General features: G+C 64.6%; 2 protein-coding genes across 2 annotated transcripts; both read left to right on the top strand.

Annotated features, from left to right (window-relative positions):
* Window positions 1-632: 632 nt before the first annotated feature.
* On the top strand, window positions 633-15,353 carry LINJ_02_0100 (putative phosphatidylinositol kinase related protein; the record flags this gene model as incomplete). Its single annotated transcript, XM_001462670.1, has 1 exon — window positions 633-15,353. The coding sequence occupies one exon, from the start codon at window positions 633-635 to the stop codon at window positions 15,351-15,353; it is 14,721 nt and encodes a 4,906-aa protein (XP_001462707.1).
* A 1,817-nt stretch (window positions 15,354-17,170) lies between these two features.
* Window positions 17,171-20,671, top strand: LINJ_02_0090 (exportin T (tRNA exportin)-like protein; the record flags this gene model as incomplete). Its single annotated transcript, XM_001462669.1, has 1 exon — window positions 17,171-20,671. One exon carries the CDS (start codon window positions 17,171-17,173, stop codon window positions 20,669-20,671), a length of 3,501 nt encoding a protein of 1,166 aa, XP_001462706.1.
* Between the last annotated feature and the right edge of the window lie 1,168 nt (window positions 20,672-21,839).

The following is a 21,839-nucleotide window of genomic DNA, read 5'->3' as shown; positions in this document are numbered from 1 at the left end:
CAATGTAGGGTACCTCTGTCAAACTGCTCCTCCGCCGCACCTTTTCTCCGCCGCATCTCATCATGCACCGCTCGCGTGCTCCACACTTGTTGCATCAGCCAGCTCCATCGAGAGGAGAGACCGGGTCGACGAGAGCGAACCAAGAAACTGAATCGAAGCGGGACCACCCCAGTGACAGAGAACTCTATCGTGGCACGCCCCGAGGGTGTCAGCCGCTGCAGCGGAAAGGATAGTGGCCACACGTACAGCCACGCACAGACACACACAGACACACAGACACACATACATTTTCGACGCGTCTATCAACGCGGCACCCGTTCTTCCGCTTTTTCGCTCTCTGCGGCTTGTGTCGCAGACGAACGCGCCTTGCGCATCACAGATCACGTAGAAGAGCATGCGATAACAGACGGTCACTGACGCACTCACGGACGTACTCGAACACGGAAGCCAAGCGCAACGAACAAGACTTGACCGGCTCGGCCTTTTCTCTCCTCCGTGCTGAGAGGGGGCAACAGCGGCGAGTCCAGCGTCTTCCATTGCACACACCGCTTTCCATCGCACCTGGCAGCAACAGCAGCAACAGCAGCAGCAGCAGCAGCTCCTCCCCACGACCTGCTGAACCATCTGCGGAGATGGAGTCCTTTCTCGCCAACGTGGACAGCGCTCATCTCAAGGCGCGGCTGAACAAAATCATGGCGGATGTGAACGCTGTTACATCCGACGCGGCGGCCGCCGCCGTTTCCGCGAAAAGCAGCGAAGAGGCGGGCCAGTGCGTTCTCGAGTTCGTGAAATTTTTTGTGTCAGTGGCGGAGCAACACGGCACCACTCCACACGCCGTCCTCGGCCAACACGTCGTGTCCAATGTGCTCATCTTCGTGCTGGAGCGAATCGTAAAGCCGAACCTCATGACGTACTGCCGCGTTGCGGAGAAGCACGCTGCGATCGCCGTGGCTGCCTCTGGTGATACCACCAGTCCAGCGCGCTGCAGAGCGGCGAAACTCGGATCCGGAGCCGCCTCCGCGGCCACCGGACGCCGCGACGCACTGGAGGCGCGACGGCGGCGCCTGCGCAGGGATATAATTCGCCCCTTTGCCCAGCTCTTCCAGAGCCTGCACACCTCGCTCGCCGAAGAGGGCGAGCCGCTAATGACCTGGGCCACGGAGGGTGGCGGCAGAACACTGGGCGCAACTCGGAGAGCCGCTGCCTTGCGCTCAGGCGGAAGGCACGAGGAGCTCCTGGGGAGCGCATCGCCCAGCTATGCGCCACCCGAATCTTCTTCGGCGTTCGGAGGCTCTCGAAGGGGCGAACAGCGCGCCGGCGAATGGAGAGGCCGGGACGACGTCTGGGGCACAGGCGACAGCGCCCACGAGGACGGGCTGCTGATCAGCGGCGCCAGTGACGCCTTGAGTCAGGCGCCGCTGCTGTGGAAGAGCGCGTCCCCGCTCAACATTCTGTGCAATCACATTCTCGAAGTGCTGGAAAGTCAGTGGCTTGTCGCCGCTGTTGGCGCTGACTACGCGGCGCTTCTCATCGAGGTGCTTCGGTGGTCCGGCTACGCTCGCCTGATCACGCCAACGTATCTGGTGCGCCTTTCAGAGTGTCTTGTCACGCTGATTCAACGCGTCTCCACGCTGGAGGAGGCTGACACCGACGTGCTGACGGTGGCCCCGAATCTTGTGGCTCAGGCGGTGGCCGACGGGCGACTCTGGGTGGCTGCCCCATGCGCTGACGACGCGTGTTTGTACGCACAGGTGCTCATGCGACTCTGCGCACTGCCACAGATCACCACAGCCTACCCGCCATCGTCATCCACGGCGACCGATGCTGGCATGCATGGCGGTGGCGGTGCCGCAGCGGCACTGGCGTTCGTGCGGCGTGTGATCGAGGTGGTGAAGGCACGACATCGCGCCCCGACACCGGACTTGCGGCTCGAGGCCTACTGCATCGCGGCGCTTCGGCGGCTTTGCCAGCGATTTCGCTACGACCACCCCATCGCCGCCCGCGCGCCGGTCGAGGTGGTAAAACTTCTGTGTGACTTCTTCTTCCTGCTCCACCACACGCCCCGCCACGATGTGTGGCGGCTAGAGACGATGCAGTTCTTGACGGTGGTGCTGTCCGTCGCACTCTCTGACGTTGTGGGCGAGGAGCTGTGGCAGGACTTGCACGCGCACAGCCGCCGCGCCGCAGCTGATGCGGACGCTGAGGCGGCGATGGTGTCACCGGACGCACGCGAGATGGTTCATAAAGCGAAGAGTAGCGAAAGAGTCGGCCTCGTCGGGCGACGAGGTACAACGGGCGCTGCAACGGCGGCGAACCTGCTGCTGCAGCCGCCGACGAGGCACCTCGTCGTTCTCATTCACCAGTCCGTGTTTCCGACGATGCAGCTCATCTTTACACAGCACCGGCACGAGTACAGCTTCACCTCTCGCCGCGAACTCTTCAGCTTCCCGTGCTCGCCACTGCAGGAAGTGTTCGACTTTGGCGCCGTGGCGCTTTACGTAACGTCCATTACACACGGCGCCTACTGCCGGTGGAAGGCTGCCCAGGCGAATCGTTGTGGCGGCAGCGGCACCACGCGCTGTGGCACGGTGGCCGATCAGGAGAAGGAGGGGGCAGAAGATGACGAGGACGAAGAGCAGATACGGCGCCACGGCGCCGGAACTGAGGCGAGGCGCGCGTGCAAGCGTCTTCGAGACATCGAGCCAGGCTACGGTGACGTGGTAGATGGAGTGGCAATGGACAAGGCTGCTGACGCGTCGGGCGCCGCACGGACTCCACCACCGGCGAGCCCCCATCCTGCGCAGCTCCTTGCTGACACGCTGCAAGAGGAGTTTTTCATGCCCGCCGGGCCGCTGGAAAGCAGCACCACCGCCGGTAGGGCTGCCACTGCCGGGCACGATGTCCAGCAGCGCCCTCTGCAATCTGCAGCCACTCTGACTCGACGGCGAGCCGGCGGCGCCCCACTCGTGCTCCGCATCGGCACGTCGAGCATCCGCACCAGCAGCGCCGCCGTACAGGACGTCGTGTCCGACACTGCGCTTTTTCTGCTGCATCTCTTTGCCCAGCCGTGCGCAACGCTGCGGGTGCCGGAGACCGTCGCCGACCGCCTTGTCGAGGATGTACTCCTTCCACTGTGCGGCCACTTTGGGCTTCGGCTGGGGCAGCTGCTCCTGGCGGCTGTGAAGGCGGTGATTCCGCGCTGCAGTCTTGCGACGCAGCAGTACGCCTTCGCGGTGGTGGCGCAGCGCACTCTGCCGGCTGTGCCGCCGGCGTTAGCGCGCTGGGCGGGCTGTCTGGACAGCGTCAGCAGCAGTCGTGTTCCTGTCACCAGAAATGACGAGGACGTGCTAGCTCCGCCAGAGCCGGTCTATCATGTGCTGGTCGTCTTGCTGGAACAGCATCTGCACCGCCGGCACGAGTTGGGGTTATCGACAGTAACACCAGATGATCCCCCGAGGAACGGCCAATCAGCGGGCGCCGCTGGCAGTGGACAGCCGGATGTGTCGTCTGGACGTCTGCTCAGCGGCTTTCTGCTTTCCTGGGGTGACCACCACCGCGCTCTCATCCAGCGCGGCGTGGCGCGACTGCACGCGTTTGAGCAGGACATGCGTCGCGTGTGCGAGAGTGCAGGGGCGACAGCAGTGCCCGCCGGCGTGGGCGGCGCCCACGACGCGCCTCTCCCGCTGCTTGCCGCCTCGCTGGCACTGTTGCTCACCCGCTTCGCCACGCTGGTGCAGTGCACGCGGCTGTGGGAGATGACGCTCTGCCCCTCCACCGCCATGCCGGTGGACCCTGGGACGACGGAAGCGGAGCCGCAGCGGTGCCGCGTCGTGCACGACGACCACACGTGGGGCCTCAGCGACGGTCCCGCGGAAGACGTCGGCCTCAGCTTCTTGTGCCACGTCGCCGCCAACGCCACGCTCTTCCTTGGGTCTGTGCCGGTCCTTACACGTGCATCGGACGGCGGCAGCCACGCCGGCGACGTCGCCGGTGGCGGAGTACGCGCTGCCAGGCAGGCAAGTGGAATCGGCACTGATGCCCTGACAGCCACGAGCGCCTCCCTAGAAACGAGGAACGCGCTGACTGGTGCCGATGCGGTGGCGCTCTTCTCTGCTGCTCAGTTTACAGCGTGGCTGGACTTAGCGGAGACCTACGCGTGCGTCGCACTGCGGATGTGTCTCGCGCGCCAGCAGGTGGCGGAGCAGACGGAGATGGCGACATCACTGCGACTTGGCCAAGGGCCAGCACTGGGTGGCGTGCCCTCTCTCTCCACGTCATCGGGGGCCATGACGCCTCACCTGCGAGGACCCCTTCGCCGTGAGGTGGGGGCGTATGTCGAACACGTGTGCACGCTGCTCGATGCGGCGGTGACGTCACCGTCGTCACAGGTGCCGGGAGTGCTGCGTGACGCAGCTGAAGCGCACTGGATGCTTCGGCTGCCGCTGCGGAAGGGAACGGACCGCACTGATGTGCAAGACGGCAGTGCCGCTGCGGAGGAGGGGGCGGCGATGGGCGAGGATGCGAAGGCAGACACGGACGCGGCTGCGCTCGGAACAGGGGTGTCACCGCTCCAGATGACAGTGCCTCGCCGAGCAGCGCTACAGGCGTTTCAGGCCATGTTGGCCTCAAGTGCACAGGCGTCTGTCGCATGGCTTATGAGGCGCGCCCAGCTGAGGCACACGCTTGCAGCGTTGGCGCCTGCCGCGGTATCAAGGCGGGAGGGCAACCGCAGAGGAGGCGGCGGCCCACCCGATACTCACACCGCTGTGCGGCCGGACTTGGATGCGTCGGCGATGGCACTTGCATTGAGTGTGCAGTGCGTGCAACTTCTGCATCTTCTGCTGCGGTGGCGCCGCGCTGCACTGTGGTCAACACCGGAGGAAAGCGCGCACGCGCGTGACGGCGTCCATGCCGCTGGAGAACGCGGCGCTGTCACTCCAGGGGTGGCGAAGGACGCGCCATTTTTGCGCTCAGCAGCGGATGGCACACATGCCAGCGCAGCGAGCGAGCGTGCCGAGGGCGCCGCCGCTGATTTCGACGTGGGCGAAGAGGCATCGGCCGCTTGCGAAGATCTGCGCTTGCTGCGTTCCTCTCCCGATGTCTACGCGGCTCCTCTCTCTCTGCTGGAGCGCTTCTCGGCCGCTGGCGGCGGCCGCCTCTACTACGCAGTGTTGTGGCTGTGCCATCACATCGCGGCAGAGCTCGACCACGCACACGCCGTCGGCGCGTTCTTTCCGCTGTGGACGGCTCTGCATGTCTTGTTTCGCGATGTCGGCACGGTACTGCTAGACCCGGCCTTCGCCTGCGCCGATCCTCGGCACACGATTGCGCGCTTTACCGCCGCGCTGACCGCGCGGATCTTCGAGGATGGCGTGCGCGGGCTCAGCCGGTGGCGCCCCTCTAATCCGACATCTCGGGAGGTGACGCACATTATGGCGGTATCGCTGCACATGTCGGTGGACACGCTGCGCACGGTGCTGTGGGCCGCCTCGCGCACACGCATCGGTGCCTACCTGGCCGAGCCGCTCGCAGATACCTCTGCGATTTGCCGCACCATTGTGACCATGCTGCGCGATCAGCACCTCCTTGATACGGCTGGTGCAGACTCGTGCCTGACTGGCGACGCTGCTCGAGGGAGCGGCGAAAGCGACGCAGCAGCCGTGGGCGACATCCTCTTACCGAGCCATCACCGACTCCTCGAAAGACTTCCTTTTCTGCCGACGATACTGCTGGCCCTCCCACCTCTTCTGCGCCTCTTGGCACTCATCGGCTGCTTGCCGCCACCGCCCGCTGATTCGGACACCGGCGCCGCTGGGGGGTTCCAATGCTGCCGAGCCGTGGTACAAGTTCTGCAGGTGCTCTTTGTGCGCTACCGCTATCAGCTGGGACCAGGTCTATGCAGCGGCCTCCTCTGCGGTACCGTCGCTGACATCAGGTGGCTGGACTTCCGCAGGCATCCTGCAACCTTGCGGGACGCTGGTGAGCGGGACTCGCAGGGATGCAGCGATGCCGCCGCGTTCCTCTACGCGCACGAGGGGCGCCTCTTGGAGCTGTGGACGGCTCAGCTGACGGACCACAGTCGCGTGGACATGCCAGTGTGCACTCCTGCGTGGCAGTGCGCGCTTCTCCAGGCGGCCTTCGCGGTGCTACCGCGCTGCGAGCCGGCTGTTGCCGAAGTGCTTGGCCGCTTTTCTTTCGAGTTCCTCGCCGAGAAGTCGCCGTATGAGGTGCGCCACCACGCGGCGCTGCAGGTGGGCACGTTGTTCCGCACTTTCTCTGCACGGCGCACGCAGGTGCTCCACACCCTCCTCACGAAGGCGCGAGAAGGCATGCTCTCCTCTACCGAAACGCTGTGCTCGACGAGCCTGCTTGCCTTGTCGGAAGCGGTGCGGGCGGCACCGGAGCTGCTGGTGGACGTGCTGTACACCCTCCTCGAGTGCTGGGCAACCCGCGGCTTTAGGCACCATCGACTTGTGGTGGCGTGTCTTGAGCGGATGTCGGCGTCGGTGCTGGAGGGCGCCCGCTTGACGGCACCCGCCGGTGGCGCATCGCTGCCACGCTCGCTACCGTACACCCACCTGTGCCGCATGCATGCCCGACCCCTTCTCTTCAAGTGGCTGTGCGAGTACCGTCATCCTCATGCGGCGCTGCCGGTGGAGTGCTTTGGCTACCCGACGCAGACCGCGTTCGTCGTGCAGCACCTTGACGTGCTGTCGCCGCTGGCGCTGCTGCTTCTGACGGAAGCTACGGAGGAGCAGTGGTCCCTCGTCGCCACGCGCGGCGGCGGGGGCCGATGCGACGGCGCCTCAGCAGAGGGCAGCCTCTACGAGAGATTGGTTTCCGCATACGCTGATACCCTCGTGGCGAAGGCCGCGGAAGAAAGCGAACATGCGGCGGAGGCGTTGGGTGCAGCGAGACGGCGTCGCCGAACGGAGGCAAGTGGCAGTGACGCGACCGCTAAGCAGGACGAGGCCACCGAGGCCGAATCGCAGACGGATGCCACTGCCGTGTCTGACGCGGGCGCTCTCCATCGCCTCGCTCCTCTGTGCATGCTGCTGGCCTACTTTCCAGGCATCGTGACGCAGCTCCTCGTCTTCGCGTCTCACGCGCCGGTGTCGCCCTTTGCTGGCGACGCCGGAGGTCTCGCCGATCTTGGAAAGGCAAGGAACTCCCGCGAGTTTGCCGACTGGCCCCGCCGTATGGGGCACGCGGACGCTGCGGTCGAGCATCGCGGCAGTGGCGGAGGCCACTCAAGTCGTGCAAGCGCATCCGACATGACGCCAACGTGGGCCTCAGTAGCACAGCGGTGCCTCTACTGGCTCGAGGCGCAGCTCAACACGGCTGAGGCGACGATGTTGGCGCAAGGCGTTCGCCTGGTCCTCACCGGCCGCCGACACGTGAGCGGCGAGTCGCCGCAGCCAACGTTCAGCGCCGCCGCGGCTCGGGCGGTTCTGTGCCACCCCGCAACTGCGTCCAGCGCCGCGGAAGTGCTGCTCTACTACCTACAGCATCGAAGTGCGTGGCCGCACAAGCGGCGCGCGTTCGACGTGGTGCTTGCCGCGCAGGCGGACGCCGTGATGGAGGCCTTGATAGTGCTTCACCGCACCACTTCCGAGGTAGGAGCGCCCGTCTACGGAACCCCCGAGCAGCTGCAGCGGGCCCTCTCCTGGGTGGCCGAGAAGATTACTTCCGTGCCGCTGCCAATGCCTGGTCTACGCGATCCAAGGACGCGGCATGCGAGCTCGGCCGAGGGCCGTGGCTCAGCGACTGCTGAAGTGGAGACAACGCAGGGGCTCGTGCCTCGCTGCACTTCAAGTGATCTAGCACACTGGGAGGCGTATTGCCTCGCCCTGCTCGTGCCCCCTGCAGCAGCGCCAAACTGTGAGCTCCACTCGCCAGTCACTGACATGCCGAGTGCCAGGCAATCTGTCGATGCTGCAGCCCTCACGGACGACGTCATGACAAGGTTCTTGCTGCAAGGCAACAGCACCTACCTCTACGCGCTCCTGCACGCGGTATACCGCAGCAGTGCTGCACTGCCGTCTCTGGAGCTGCAGTTCCGCGCGCTTCAGCAGTTATCGTTGCTGACGCACATCGCCACCTGCTGGTGCTCTGCTCGTGTCCTCACGGAGCCGCATGCACTTCGGCTGGTGCTCTCACACCTTCTTCATTGGCTGCGACGCTCCCCTGCGGCGGCGGTGCGGCGACTTGTCTGCGACGCGCTGCTGCATGTCTGGCAGGTTGCTAGAGCCGGCCGCGGTAACGCCCCGCGCCACAGAGGCTGGGGGACCACTCCAGCTACCCAGCGGCGCCACTGCCGACTTATGGTGGCGCGCAGCCTGGCACCATTGACGGCAGTGTCGCCGCTAATCTCCTCGACGTGGGCGGCGCTGTGCCGCATCGACCCGGACCTGAGGCGATCGGCTTGGCAGCAACGGGTTCTTGCCTACCTTGCTGACACAGAGAGCAGGCGTGCGACACGGATAGGTGCGGAGACAGCTGCGGAAGGTAAGGAACGGGTGCTTGCGCGTGGCGCCATCAGCATCGATGAGCCCACGGACGACGAGGCGGAGAGAAATGAGGAAGGTGCGGCGAGCGATGGAGCGCCTGGAGCGTCTGCCGGTGCCGGCGCCGCCGAATCCGAAGCCGTCTCCGGCGGCTGCTCCCTTCCGCTCGATGGGGAGCAGTGGACGTGGTCCATGTACGAGGCTCAACGATCCGCGTGTTTGGCACCACTATCCAACCCGCGTGCACGCGGGCACCTCTTGGGACTCCAACGGCTTCTTCGATACGTCTCGGGGCACGACGAGGAGGACAGCGACGAGGCGCTCGAGGGCGTCCCCGGCACCGTGGAGGAACACGGAAGCAACGCCGACATGGACGAGCTCGTGCCACCGGAGAGTTGTGCTGTTTCCATGCAGCTTATAGTCGAGCACACGAGCGCCGCACCTCTTCCCTCTGCTCCGCTGCTCCAGGACATCACCGTGGCTGTGGACTCCGCTCAGGCGCTACTCGTGCGGTGTCTTCATGTCGCGTCCGTGTGCCTTCGCGCAGGCCATGCACCGCCGGTCGCGGCAGGGCCTACGGCACACCGTCGCTCTCGCGTGCGAACGGGCGGCTCGCTTCGACCGGCGGAGTTGTCAGCGCTTGACGTGCGTGCTGTCCTGCTGGACACCATTCAGCACCTCTATCGCCTGTGCCACTGCAACATGGCGGCCCTCCCAACGGAATACGCGGACGCAGCAGACCAATTTCGACCTCTTTTACCGGGGTATGTAGCCGGCGAGGACGTGCACGGTGTCCATACGACACGCCTGCAGATGCTGTCCGCGGACTCGGCAGATGAGCAGCTGCTCGCCGCCTTTCGACTACTTCGCGCGCTCGCGCTCTGCGTCGTGTTGAGCGGAGAGGCAGCCACGCTTCCTCACTGCGCGGCGGCCGTATCAAGCGCCCCATCAGGAATGGGGTCTGGATCGGAATGGCTGCGACATGAAGCGCAACGCAGCGGCTCGTCCGCCAGCACGCTCCTTGCGGCGAGCGAGTCGGCGCTAACAGACGACGGCTTGCCAAGCAACCAAACTGCGGAAGGGATCGTTGCGGGAATGCTCGCGCAAGCGTACGCGCATCAGCTGCGCACGCTCGAGCAACTCGTCTGGTGCGGTGATGCAGACGCCTCGGAGCTGGGCATGTGCGCGCTGCGTGCGTGGGTGCTGTGCATCGCGTCGGGCCCGGACGGGGCGGACGGGGCGGAGCCGCCGAGGCCGGCAGAGCCGCCGTCGTGCTTTGACGAGGCCGTTGCACAGCTCGTGGCGAGCGCGTGGCGGCAGCAGCTCACCGGGCCATCCGCCGCCGCCGCCGCCGGCGAGCTTGTCGGGGCGAGTGGCGGTGACCAGATGCCGTCTCCGAAAGCACGCGTGTGCTACTGCCTTCAACGGCGTCTTTCGTGGGTGACGCGTAGCGGCAGCTGCGGCTCACGGTCATGTCGACAGCGTGCCACCTTCGGCACGCGAGGCGCCGCCGCCGACACCCATCTCAGGAGCCCGTCTGTGTGGGCACCGCTACGGCAGTGTCCACCGAACCAGCGCGCGTTTCTCTGCCGCTTCGTGCTGGCCGCTGCCAATACCTACGGTATGCTGAAGAAGAGTCTACTGTGGGCCGCACTGGTGCCTCTGCTGATGGCGGAGTTGAGGACTGCTGAGGGCCCTACAGCGGTGCCAACATCATCGGCTGGATCACCTGCCTGCGACCTTGATGGCGTGCACGCGGCATGCGACAGCGCAGGCAGCGATGTGCGCATTGCGGAGCAGCTGCTTCTCCCTGTGCTGCTGCATGCACTGTGCCTGCGCGAGAGCGAAGGGCAGCGCGTAGTGCGACAGGAGTGGAGTAGACAGCTGGATCGGTACGTCTTTCAGCAGGCGGAGCGCTGCGCGCACACTGCACGTCTTTTTCTCCATGTCCTTGAGCAGTGCCATGCGGTCCTGCTTCGGTCCACGCGCCAGCGCGGCCTCAAGGGAGCAACGGCGGCGTCGGCTGGCCGCGCCAAAGCGACCTCGTCTTTCTCTGCAGCAGCAGCAGCAGCTGCTGCAGGCGACGGCGCACGGGCCGAGGTGGCTCCATGGCCATCGATCCTCGGTTCTGTGCCATCCTTGCAGGACATGGGCGAGTGCTACTGGCTCAGCGACATCCCCGCCGCGCGCCTTGCTCGTGCCGCGGTGCGAGTAGGCGAGCCGCACCTCGCCCTCCTGTTCTCCCAACTCAGCGGCGAGTCGCTTTACGGGCCACGCACAGGCGCTGCGGCGCTCTGCGGGGAGTCGGAAACGACGCTGTCGGCTGTGATGCTTCGCGATGGTGCCGGCGCCGGAGAAGCGGTGCTAGCCATGTCAAGCACACCCTACTCGATACTGTTTCCGTTTGCCAGGCCGGGCGACTACCCCTCCGCCGCATCCGTGACGCACACAGTCGGTGCTGGCGCAACCCGCAGCGGTGGCCGCGCCCGCGACCGCCACGACGCTGTACGGCGGCAGACTCGGTCGTTTGCGGAGGACATCTTCGACTTGTACGCGTCGGTGCAGGGACAGTTGGAGCTGGATGATGTCGTGGGGGTGTCGCTCATGATGCGGCTGCAGTCCGTCACGAGCGCTCAACCGCACGGCGACGGTGCGAAGTGGTGTTCCTGGGTGGGCAGCGGATCTGCCCTCAGCGCGAGCCTCCTCGGCTCGGCACGTGGCCGGTCCAGTGGTCGTGCCATTCGCCGAGTCGTGGGATACCGCGAAAGTGGCGTCACGCCCACAACGTCGGTCGCCAGCGGGGCGGACGACAGTCTAGCTGCTGCACCTTCCGCCACGGCTGCCTGGCTGGACGAGATGCGCCTCTTGGAGGAGAGCGAGACTCATCATGCCAGCGGCAGGCTGTGGGGCAGTGACGTGCCACGTGCTAGTGCGGCGGCTGATAGCGGACTCGGCGGTGCAACTGTCGAAGTTGCAAGACCCAGTGTCGCGCTGACGGGTGAGGTGCAGGAGCGGCGGCCCGACCCATGGGCCGCACACTTACAGCGTGCGGCGCTTCTCCTCCAGCACGGCTTCCCCTCCACGGCGTTGGACGTTTTATTGAGTCTGCAACCGGCCGAGCGGCGATGGGAAGCCGCGGAGCGGCATCGCAGCGACAGTGGCGCTGCGGAACGCGGCGTCGCGGACGACTCCGTACGTGCTTGCAGTGCCCCAGGGCGCGCGGCCGGCAGGGGCACAACGGAACTGGGGCCGGAGGTGTTCTTGACAGGTGCGGCCGGCGAAACGATCGACGCTGCTGCTGGCAACACCGATATGTTGTCGTCGTGGACGCCCGCACACGAGGCATCGCTACAGGCCTTGCTCGCTGAGGCCGCCTGGAAGTGCGGGCGGTGGTCCTGTGGCGGTGGCGTCGCTGGCGACTGCCCCGGAAGCTGTTCATCCGAGTGCGTGCCCCGCGCAGTACTAGACCGCCTTTCGCTACGCGGGAACACGGCGACACCAGAATCCTGTGGCGCGTCGTTGATGCCCGCGTCAGCGGGGAGGTTTTACGTTCACCTTCTCAGCGCTTTTATTACTCTCACAAATGGGCAGCCGCTGCTGAGCATGCAGCACGTGCGCCGCGCCGAGTCGGCCCTTCGTCAGCAACTGTCTCCTACTACCTTCGTGACGACCGTCATGGCGGCAGAGGCGCTCCATGAAGTGCGTGACTGCGCGGCGCGCTTCTTAGCAGCCGATGCAGCCGCGAGGAAGGGCAAAGCAGGGAAACCATCGCGCGGCCGCGGTGCCGCGCCGAAGTGGAAGCAAGGCGACCGAGTAGTCGAGCTGCCCACGTGGCTTCGGAGCCTGCGTGGCGACTCGGTAGCGCGAGGATCAGGCTTGGACGCTGCCGAGTTGCCGACTGCGCGGGTGCCGAGCACTGTCGACTACGCCTCCAGGGAGCTGCTCGACTCCGTACGCCATGCGCTGTGCCAGGTCTACGGCGACCGCGAAGGCTGGTACCGATTTGTGCTCGGGGCGACAGAGCAGGCGCTGCTGAATCGAGATGCGGCCGCGGCGCACCGTTGGCTGCGTGACTGGAAAGAGCAGCACGCAGAAGGCACGGGCGGCGAAGGTGAGCAGGCATCGCCGTCGCCGGCGATCGTTGGTACTGCCGCGGCAGAGGTGCGAGAACGCGCGCGACAACTGGACCTGGTACTCCGCACGGCACAGGTTGCCTACGGCCTCGGCAGATGGCAGGAGGCCCTAGCGCTTCTTCAGCCGGCCGCCGCGGCGGCACGCGGGGAGGCAAGCCTCGCCCACTTTAATGTCGCCCCACCGCGTACCGCACCTTGGCATGCCCCACAGGAGCCGCGTGTGATCCAGCAGCTGATGGTGTGGCACGGGGAACTCCGGCTGCTGCCGCCCTCGCAGCTTGTACGTGATCCGTTTCTCTCGCGCGCGGCGGCTTCTGACAGCAGCGGCGCCTGCAGCTTCCTGTTAGCGCGTCTGTGCCACACACTCGCCGACGACATCGCTGCGCGATTGACAAGCCACGAGCATCAGCAGCTCTGCGAGAGCGTGGAGGAGTCGAAGCGGCTCAAGGAGGACCTGGAAGCGCAGCTGGAGGCGGCGACGCGGCCGAGCACGGGACGGGCTGCCGCACCACTTCACCGCCCGCCCGGTGTGGCGGAGCTCGATGCGACGACGGGAGCCACGACTACGGCGGTGCTGCCCACACTGGTGAACATTGCTGGCGTGGCACCTCTGAGAGAAGCGCGCGGTCGCTCTGCCGTCGCTGATGCGGCAGCGGGAGCGGCTGCTGGGGCCGCGCCAACCGTGATCCTCAGCGAAGACCAACTGCGCGTCATACGGCGACGTATTCGTGAGCTTGCTGGCGACATCAAGCGCCTTGAAGACGAGTGGCAGAGTGAGAAGTCCAATTTTGGGCTGTACCGCCGCAGCGCCATCAACGCCTACTCGCGTTTTCTGCAGTTTAACCAAGTGGCGCAGCAGGGCGCAGCTCGCGGCGTCACCGAGCGCACCCATCGAGGCGCGGCCGCTCTGTCGGAGGTGAAGTGCCTGCCAGTGGACCACGAGGAAGACGTTGTGCATGCCGTCTTCGGGTTTGTGGAGCTCTGGGTGAACGCCGCCGACATGGAGCAGGGCGGCGGCGAGGTACTGAGCAAAGTACTCGACAAGGCCGTCGAGCGAATTCCGACGGCCGTCTTTGTGCCGCTGGCGGGGCAGCTGACGGCGCAGTTAGGTGGCCAGCACGAGGGCGAGCGGCTGGCTTTCCTTGTTGCCCGGCTCGCACGGGACTACCCGATGCACGTTGTGTGGCCGCTGCTAGCCCTCTACCACGGCCACACGTTCGCCAAATCGCGAGATGTCAACACGCTGCACAACGTGGACGAGGCGAAGATCACGGCGGCGCGTCAGCTCCTCGCCGGACTGGCCTCCGCACAGAGCACCGCGAACGCTTCAAGTCGCGCTGGCCACAGCGCCTCGACCGCCGCACTACTGTCGACCCAGATCCGGCATGCACAGCTGCTGAGCTCGGCATACCTGGAGCTTGCGTTTGACCGCAGTGCCGCCACGGCGCAGGTGGGGAAGCGCCACGCGATTTGCAAAGACTTCATGCTGATCAAGGACGCGTGTAATCTTGCCATCCCCCCGCCCAGCTCCGTGGATCCTTTCGTTACACCGGCCGTCGCTGGAGGGGCCGCGCTCGCGGTGCCGCATGTGATGCGGTACCGCAACTACTTCACGACGCCTGGTGGTGTGAACGTGCCAAAGGTGCTGCAGTGCGAGCTGAGCGATGGCACGGTCGTCCGGCAGCTGCTGAAGGCTGGCGACGACCTGAGGCAGGACGCGCTCATTGAGCAGGTGTTTGCCACCGCGAATCGTCTGTTTCGTCGACGCTCCGCGACGCGGCCGCTGCAGATTCGCACCTTCACGATTGTGCCGCTGGCTCCGACGGCCGGCATCCTGCAGTGGGTGGAACACACCATCCCACTCGGCGAGTACCTGACGGGCCGCTATACCGGCAAGGAGGAAATGCCCGGCGCTCATGAGCGGTACTTCCCGGGCGAGCCGAACACGCGGGAGTGCCGAATCCAGCTGCAGAACGCGCCGCATAGCCGCAAATGCCAGGTGCTCTTGAGCCTGTACGCGCAGTTCACACCTGCCCTGCACTACTTTTTCTTGGAGGAGTACCTGTCCGCCCAGGTGTGGGTGGATCGGCAGCAAACCTTCACCCGCAGCGTTGCAGCGTCGAGCATCGTCGGCTACACTGTCGGGCTGGGCGATCGGCACATCAACAACATACTCCTGCACAAGGGAACGGCGGAAGTGGTGCACATTGATCTCGGCATCGCCTTCGATCAAAACAAGCTGCTGCCTGTACCGGAGCTTGTTCCGTTTCGGCTCACACGCAACATGATCGATGGCCTCGGTGTGCGTGGCACGGAGGGAAGCCTGCGCCCGTGTGCAGAGGCAGCGATGCACTTGCTGCGCGGCAAGCGCGAGCTGATTCGCACGATATTGAGCTCCATCATGCACGATCCCTTGGCGCGCTGGGCCATCGGCTCGCCAACGCATGCGAATCACATAATGGGCGCCGACACCAGCGTCACCGGCGCTGGTGCCGTGCCGCAGGAGAGTAACACACGGCAGCCTGCGCCGGTGCGCACGCACGGCAGCAGCGCCGACGCCGCCCGCACACTTGCCCGCATCGACGCGAAGCTGCGCGGCTACGACGGTGGCGACATGCTTAGCGTGCCAACGCACGTGCGCAAACTGATGGAGGATGCGCAGCGGGTGGAAAGCTTGGCCGTGATGTTTCCGGGCTGGTCGCAGTGGGTGTAGGATGGAGCGGGATGGATAAGGCGGTGGCGGACTTTGAAAGGAAGGTGCCGCGTGCCGGTCGCACGGGACTTGGGACACGCCCTTCTCTCCGTCTTCGTCGCTGTGGTGACGTGCGTTTCTCTGTTTTGCGGTGATCGAGTGCACGAGCGGGCGAGCGCCTCTGTGGCGGTCTGGGAGAGCGCTATGCTTTACAGAGTTGTCCGTGTAGAACTTGTCTGCGGGGAAGGGGGGAAGGTAGTGCCTCTCGCTCTCTCGCTGGTGGTGGTGGTGGTGAAAGCCCCGCTGCGTTGATGTGCCGCACGAGCTTTACGGAATCTGAAGGAACAAGGAAAAGAGGACGCTTAAAGGCTCTTCAGCCAGTCTGCTTTTGTGCCTTCACGAGAAAGAAACGAAATCTGGCACACGGTACCCGTTGAGTGAGTGCTGCGGCGTTCCCTTAGCGCAGAATACTTGCACACTGCGTTGAGACTGGGGGCCTGCCGTGTGTCGGGCGCTCTGCCCCCTTTCCCCCCTTCATCTGCACGATACATGCTGTGCCCGCCTTCGAGCGCTCTATCCGCTCATCCCAATGCTGCCGCATCATCTCAGGCGTGGCCATGCCTTAGCGTCGCCTGCGCGCGCGCGTGTGTGGGCGTCCATCTTGTCTTTTTTTTTATTATTTGCCCTCCCTCCCTCCCTCTTGTTTCCATCGACCGTTTTCTCCACCTTGTGCCCACCCTCCCCATCGCCCTGGCTGGCAGCGTCACAGAAACCAATCCGGCGAAGGAGAACCAAGCACGTGGCACTCTTCTCCGTGCAACGTTTCCTCTTGCCGTCTCTCTCTCCCCGCCTACCACTACCCTTTTCCGTTTGCGCCCTCGCTGCAGCGGTGGCGTGGCGGCGAGTAGCACGCAGACATCGGCACCGCGTGTCAGAGAGGGAGAGCGAGAGGCCCCCCTCCACTCCTCTCCTCCTCCCCCACCCCCATCGCCTTCCACCACGTAGCTCTCCTCATCTACCGCCCACCACTACAGCGCCGCCTCCGCGCACACGACGCCGTTAACGAAACTAATCTGTAACTAACGATCCCCGCAACCCCTTCTCCCACCATCCCTACCATTACCCCCACTGCTGCTATCAAGAGTGACGCCCAGCTCCCTTTTCGCTGCCGTCCCTGTGCACTCGGCTTCGGCGGCGGCGAAGCCGTGGCTGTCGCAGCGACAAGCAAGCGAGCGAAAAACCGGCGCCACGGCTCGTGCAGGCCGGCAACAACGGCCGGCGGCGGAATAGCGAGAGGCGCGTAACAGTCGGTGGTGTTCGCTCATCTCCATCTATCTCCTCTCTTTGCGGCTCAACACGTGCACGCGACGTTGTCGGCTTCCTTGCCGTCCCCGTCCCCGCACACGTCTCTCTCCGCCTCTGCCCTTTCTCGCTGCAGCTTTACCGCCTCTTTCGACACGGGGCACGCGCAGCCACGGCGACAGATATTCGGGGGTGCAGCTCAATCAGCTCTGCACTGGCGCGTGGCGCAGTTGGTGCTCGCTTTTATTTTTCTTCCTCTTGGCCGCTCTTCTTTGGTTGCTGTGTCCCTGTCTCCATCTTCCGTGCTCCGTCTGCTGGCTGTACGCGTTCACGCCTCTGGTGGGTTGCTGACGTCCCTCCGTCTGGCGCGCTCGTCGGCGCCGCATTGGGGGGGGGCGTGTGTGTGTGTGTGTGTGTGTGTGTGTGTCGGTGCACACGTGCGTGTGCCGGCGTTGCTCCTCTTTACGGGTGTTGTCGCGGGTCTCTCATCATCTCCGTCCTCCTCCCCCCTCTTGTGCTTCCACCGGGGCGCAGCCATGCCGCGCACGGAGAACTTTACGGAGGCGCTGCAGCTCACGCACAACTTTGACGCGAGTGTGTCGCACAGCGCCCGCCTCGAGGCGGAGCGCTACCTGATGGACCTCCGTGAGAGCGCAGAGGGGCTGAAGCTGAGTTTTCACATCATCAGCAACGAGGCGGTGGACGAGCTGCGGTGCTTCTGGGCCTTCAACACGGTCATGCACCACCTCCCGATGCTGGCGGCCACGGTGGACGCCGAACAGGCACAGGAGTTTTACCACACGCTCCTCTCTTTCATTCACCGGTACCTCTTCGCGTCCCCGACCGTGACGCCGATAGACTATGTCGTCAACAAGCACGCACAGATGATGGTGGTGGGACTGCAGCTGTTCTACCCAGCGCGCTGGCAGTCGATTTTCGACGATCTGTTTGAGATGCTCGACCGCCGCCCGACGAGCCCCTACCTCCCCACCGCCGATCTTGTGACCATCTACGTGTTGCGCATCTTCGAGTACATTGATGAGCGTGTTGTCTGTGTGCGGGATCGACAGGAGCGCGGCAAGCAGCAGCAGGCTCGCGACATGGAGTTGAAGGACGCGATGCGTGAACGAGTCCTTCCGAAGGCGGCAGATATGTGGTACAACATACTCCTCAGCGACGCCCGTGCGCGCAACCCCGACATGGCAAGGCTGTGTCTGAGCGTGATGCAAACCTACATTGAATGGGCCGATGTGAACCTCTTCATGACGGAGAACTGGATCCATCTCCTGCACTTTCTCCTCACTGTGCCGCCCCTGCAGGTGGCAGCCTGTGAGTGCCTGTTATCGCTGGTGGAGAAGAAGCAGCTGCCTGGCATAAAGATGAGATCCCTTCGCGCCCTGAGCGTTGTCGACTCGGTGCCACGCATGATGTCGCTGTTCGAGCTCCCGCCACCCTCGGAGGCGGCGGTGCTTTTCATGGAAGCGGCCGCCAAGTTCGCCGTGGCCGTGGCCGGCCAGTTTCTTTCCCTGCTTGACACTTGCGCGTCGCTTGCCCAGCAGCAGCCGGCCACCCGCTCGGCTGCCACGGTTGAGGTAAGTGGTGTGGTGCTGCGTGACGAACCCTTCACCGTCACGGCTGACCTTCTTGACGGGCTCGCCGGCGCATTGCATGCCGTCGTTGGGCAGGTGATTCTAGTGCTGCAGCTGAACCTGTTCGACGTGCATGATGCCCTGCTACCCTTTCTGCAGGTCTATCTCAAGAGTGCGTACCTGCTGGAGTCCGAGGCCGTGGAGCTGCTCGCGACGTTATTCCACCAAACAAGGATCCCCGGCGTGGCCTACGACGAGAATCGCATCTGGGACGACACGGTCATTGATCAGCGGAAGACGCTGCATAACCTGCTGCGGCTGCTGCACCGCCGTCGGCCTGACCTCGTCATGTCACATCTTCACAGTCTTCTCTTGACCGGGCTCAGTCGGCTGAGCGAGGGCGGCGGCGCAGCAAGGGCGTCCACAGCGAAGGATGACGCGGACTTCACGGATCCCGAGGTGCTGGAGGCGGCGCTGCGATACCTCTACGAGATCGGCGAGTCTCTCCGTCTTGAGAATCTCAAAGACCCCAATGACACCATCACGCAGCTGCTGCAGCGTGTCCTGACGACGGAGGCGGTAGTCAGTGGCGAGGCCACCTGTGTGCACCTGGCCTTCTTTGAAGTGCTAGGCCGCTACTACCTCTTCTTCACGTACCGCCCGGAGTTCATCCCGTTGCTGCTTCAGCGGCTGCTCCTGCAGCCGTGCGGAGTTATGAGTCGCAGCGACCGTGTACGGGCCCGCATCTGCTACTTATTCGGCTACCTGTTGCAGCTGCTGAAGAGTCAGCTCGGCGCCTACGCGGCGGACATGGTCAACGCACTGCACAGCATCGTCACGACAGCGCCGCAGCTGCAGCCCGGCGATCGCCGCGAGCTCTACGAGGCGATCGGGATCCTGCTCAGCATCTGTAGTGAGGAGGCGAGCCCCGCTCTAGACGGCAGCTCGTCAGAGGCTCTGCGGTTGCTCACTGCCTCGGCCAGCATGGACGACTACGGCGCCGCGGTGGTCACCAGCGCCGTTCTCGCAGAGGTGGCACCGCTGCTGGGTCGCAAGGCAGAACTCGTGCACACCGTCGTGGGCTCAGCGCTGCACTCCCTCCAGCAGGCCAGCGCCTCCTGTGCTGGCATGAACGGCGGCGCGGCAGGCGGTAGCGGTCATGCTGCCGCTCGGAGTGTCGCAGCGGCGGAGCGTGCCGTGGCGGATGTCATCTCCTTCCTGAGCGCTTTAGCGAAGGGACTGGGCAGCACGGAGAGCAGCAGCGGCGCAGGGTCGGCAGCGGGCAGTGGCGCGAGCAACGGATTGGCGTCGTCTCCGAATGGCTCCGTCCCTGGTCAGTGGCGCATGGGCACCAACCCCAACGCGTCCGGCGTAGCCGTTGACGGGCCGCTCGCCGCGTGCGGTGCGCCGTCGGATGCCCCACTCAGCACCTCGTCGGCGATGTCGGCGACAGGCTTGCTCGTTGCGCAGATGTTTCTGCACGTGACGCAGCGGGTGATGGAGGTGGCGAACCAGATGGCGGGCAGTGCCGTGTTGCGTGACGCCGTAGGGCAGTTTTTTCATCAACTCATTAACACGCTGCCGTACGAGATGCTTCGGCCTTACATTGAGGACTACGTCACGGTCTGCCTCAACTGGATGGAGGCTGTACCGGAGCTGTCGAAGCTGCTGCGGCTGATGTTTCAGTACGCGAACAAAGCCGGCAATCGCGGCGTGCTCTCCGTTGCACGGCTTACCTCGCTGCTGTGGCACCGACTTTGCGCGGTTGGTGAGCTGAGCGAGGCGTCGCCGGTGGTGTGCATGGGCGTGGTAAGCGAGAGCGCACGCGAGCGGGTGAACGTGTACAAGCAGTTCTTCACGTTTCTCTTCAGCGTCTCCACCTGGGGCTGCGTGGCAGCCTTTGCCCTCATGCCGTCTGCGTGCTGGATGTCCATTCTGCGGCAGCTGTGCTACGCGCTGACGTTGCCGACCGAGCTGGAGCTGCCCAAGTCGGCGCTGCAGGTGCTGGAGAAGCTCACACAGGAGCTGACAGATCCCGTTGTCGCTCAGGCGGTGGCGCAATACAGCAGCGCCACCGATGTGGTAGATGCTGCGACAGCGCAGAGGAATCAGCAGGTCTTCAGCGAGTGCCTCTTGCAGGAAGCCCTGCCCACAGCCTTCGGCGCATTGGCCGACCCCTCCTTCGACCTCGACGACGCCAAGAATTTTCTGCTGCTGGGCGAGGTGCTGCAGCTTTTCCGCGTGTTGGTGGCGCGGTACGGTGAACCGGCGATGCAGGTGTTGTATGAGCGCGTGGCACCGTATGTGGGCGAGGCCACAGCGATGGAGTGTTGTACCGTGATACGCGACCAACCACGCGTGAACGCGGCGCTGAAGGTAAAGATGAAGCAGCTGCTGAGTCGCGTGCATGAGTCTCAACGTCGAACGCCGGCAAACCCCTTGACATGATGAGCCGACAGACATCGCCATCGAGGCAGCCGCAGCTGCCGCGAGCTCGAGGCACAACAGAACGTACTACAGTGCAGCGCAGAGGTGCCGGTCGTAAATCGCGCAAGGACCCCTCATCCCCACGACAGATTTCGAGTAAACAGTTCGCAGGGGATGATGTAGGCGCACGCTATTCGGGATGTGGAGCTTGCCCAGGTGGCGCTGCGCAGCGGCCGCCTCATGATCAACGAGATCACTTGCCTATCGAGGCACGCGCCCGGACGCTCCTCCTCTGTGTACGGCCGCAGCCTCTGCTGCTGCTTCAGAGCTCATCGGCACGCGCGCACACTTCTACTGTGGTGAAGGCGTGCCTTTTGGACGTGAGAGCGCCGACTACTGCCTCTTGCGCGCGTGCCTCGGGGGACGTGACGGTGCGACGAGATGGGGGGACGCTATCTGCGCATTTCTTTTTTTTTTTTGTCGAGTGGACGTGAGTTCGTTGTTCTACCTGCCAGCGTCGCTTCGCGTAGCCATCTTCCTCGAGAAGGGGGGGGAGTAGTGACATTTTCGCTCATCCCCTCCCCCTCCTCTCCCGCTGCTTCCACTGGCCGTGCCCCCAGAGTAAGCGCCCCGCCCACCCTCCCTCTCTTTTATGTCTCCACATGATGAGACGGGCGGCTGAGGGGACGGAGTGGCATACACACACACACACACACACACACACACACACTCATCCTTGCACCTAAGCACAGGCGCATGCGCGTGCCGATGCTCTTGGACACACACCGAAGAAGACCCGCTCTACTCCTGCCGGCGTGGCCCTCGTTCTGCGAGCGGCCCGGTCTCGCACCCCCCTCCCCCGCCCGATGTTTCACGCGCACACAGGGCGGACAAGGAAAGCCAAAGTGTGACGTAATGGTGTAAGACAAGCGAGGCAGGCTCACCGGCGTCACTGCCGGCTTTCGGTGTAGTCGCGTCTATGCCACCTGCTCTCTGGCACGCCACCGCTCAACCTACACTGACAAGCAGACTGACAGACACGCACGCACGCGCGCACACACACATACACACACACATACACATACATGACCTTCAGCAATGAAAGCACTGCGGCTCGAGTCGGCATGTTGGGGCTGCTGTGCACTTCTCGCATGCTCGCACTGAAGGCGACGGCCGACGTGCTCTGTGT

The sequence above is a fragment of the Leishmania infantum genome, chromosome 2 (assembly GCF_000002875.2).
Source record: "Leishmania infantum JPCM5 genome chromosome 2".
NCBI lineage: Eukaryota > Euglenozoa > Kinetoplastea > Trypanosomatida > Trypanosomatidae > Leishmania > Leishmania infantum.
This window is presented reverse-complemented; position numbering and strand designations above follow the sequence as displayed.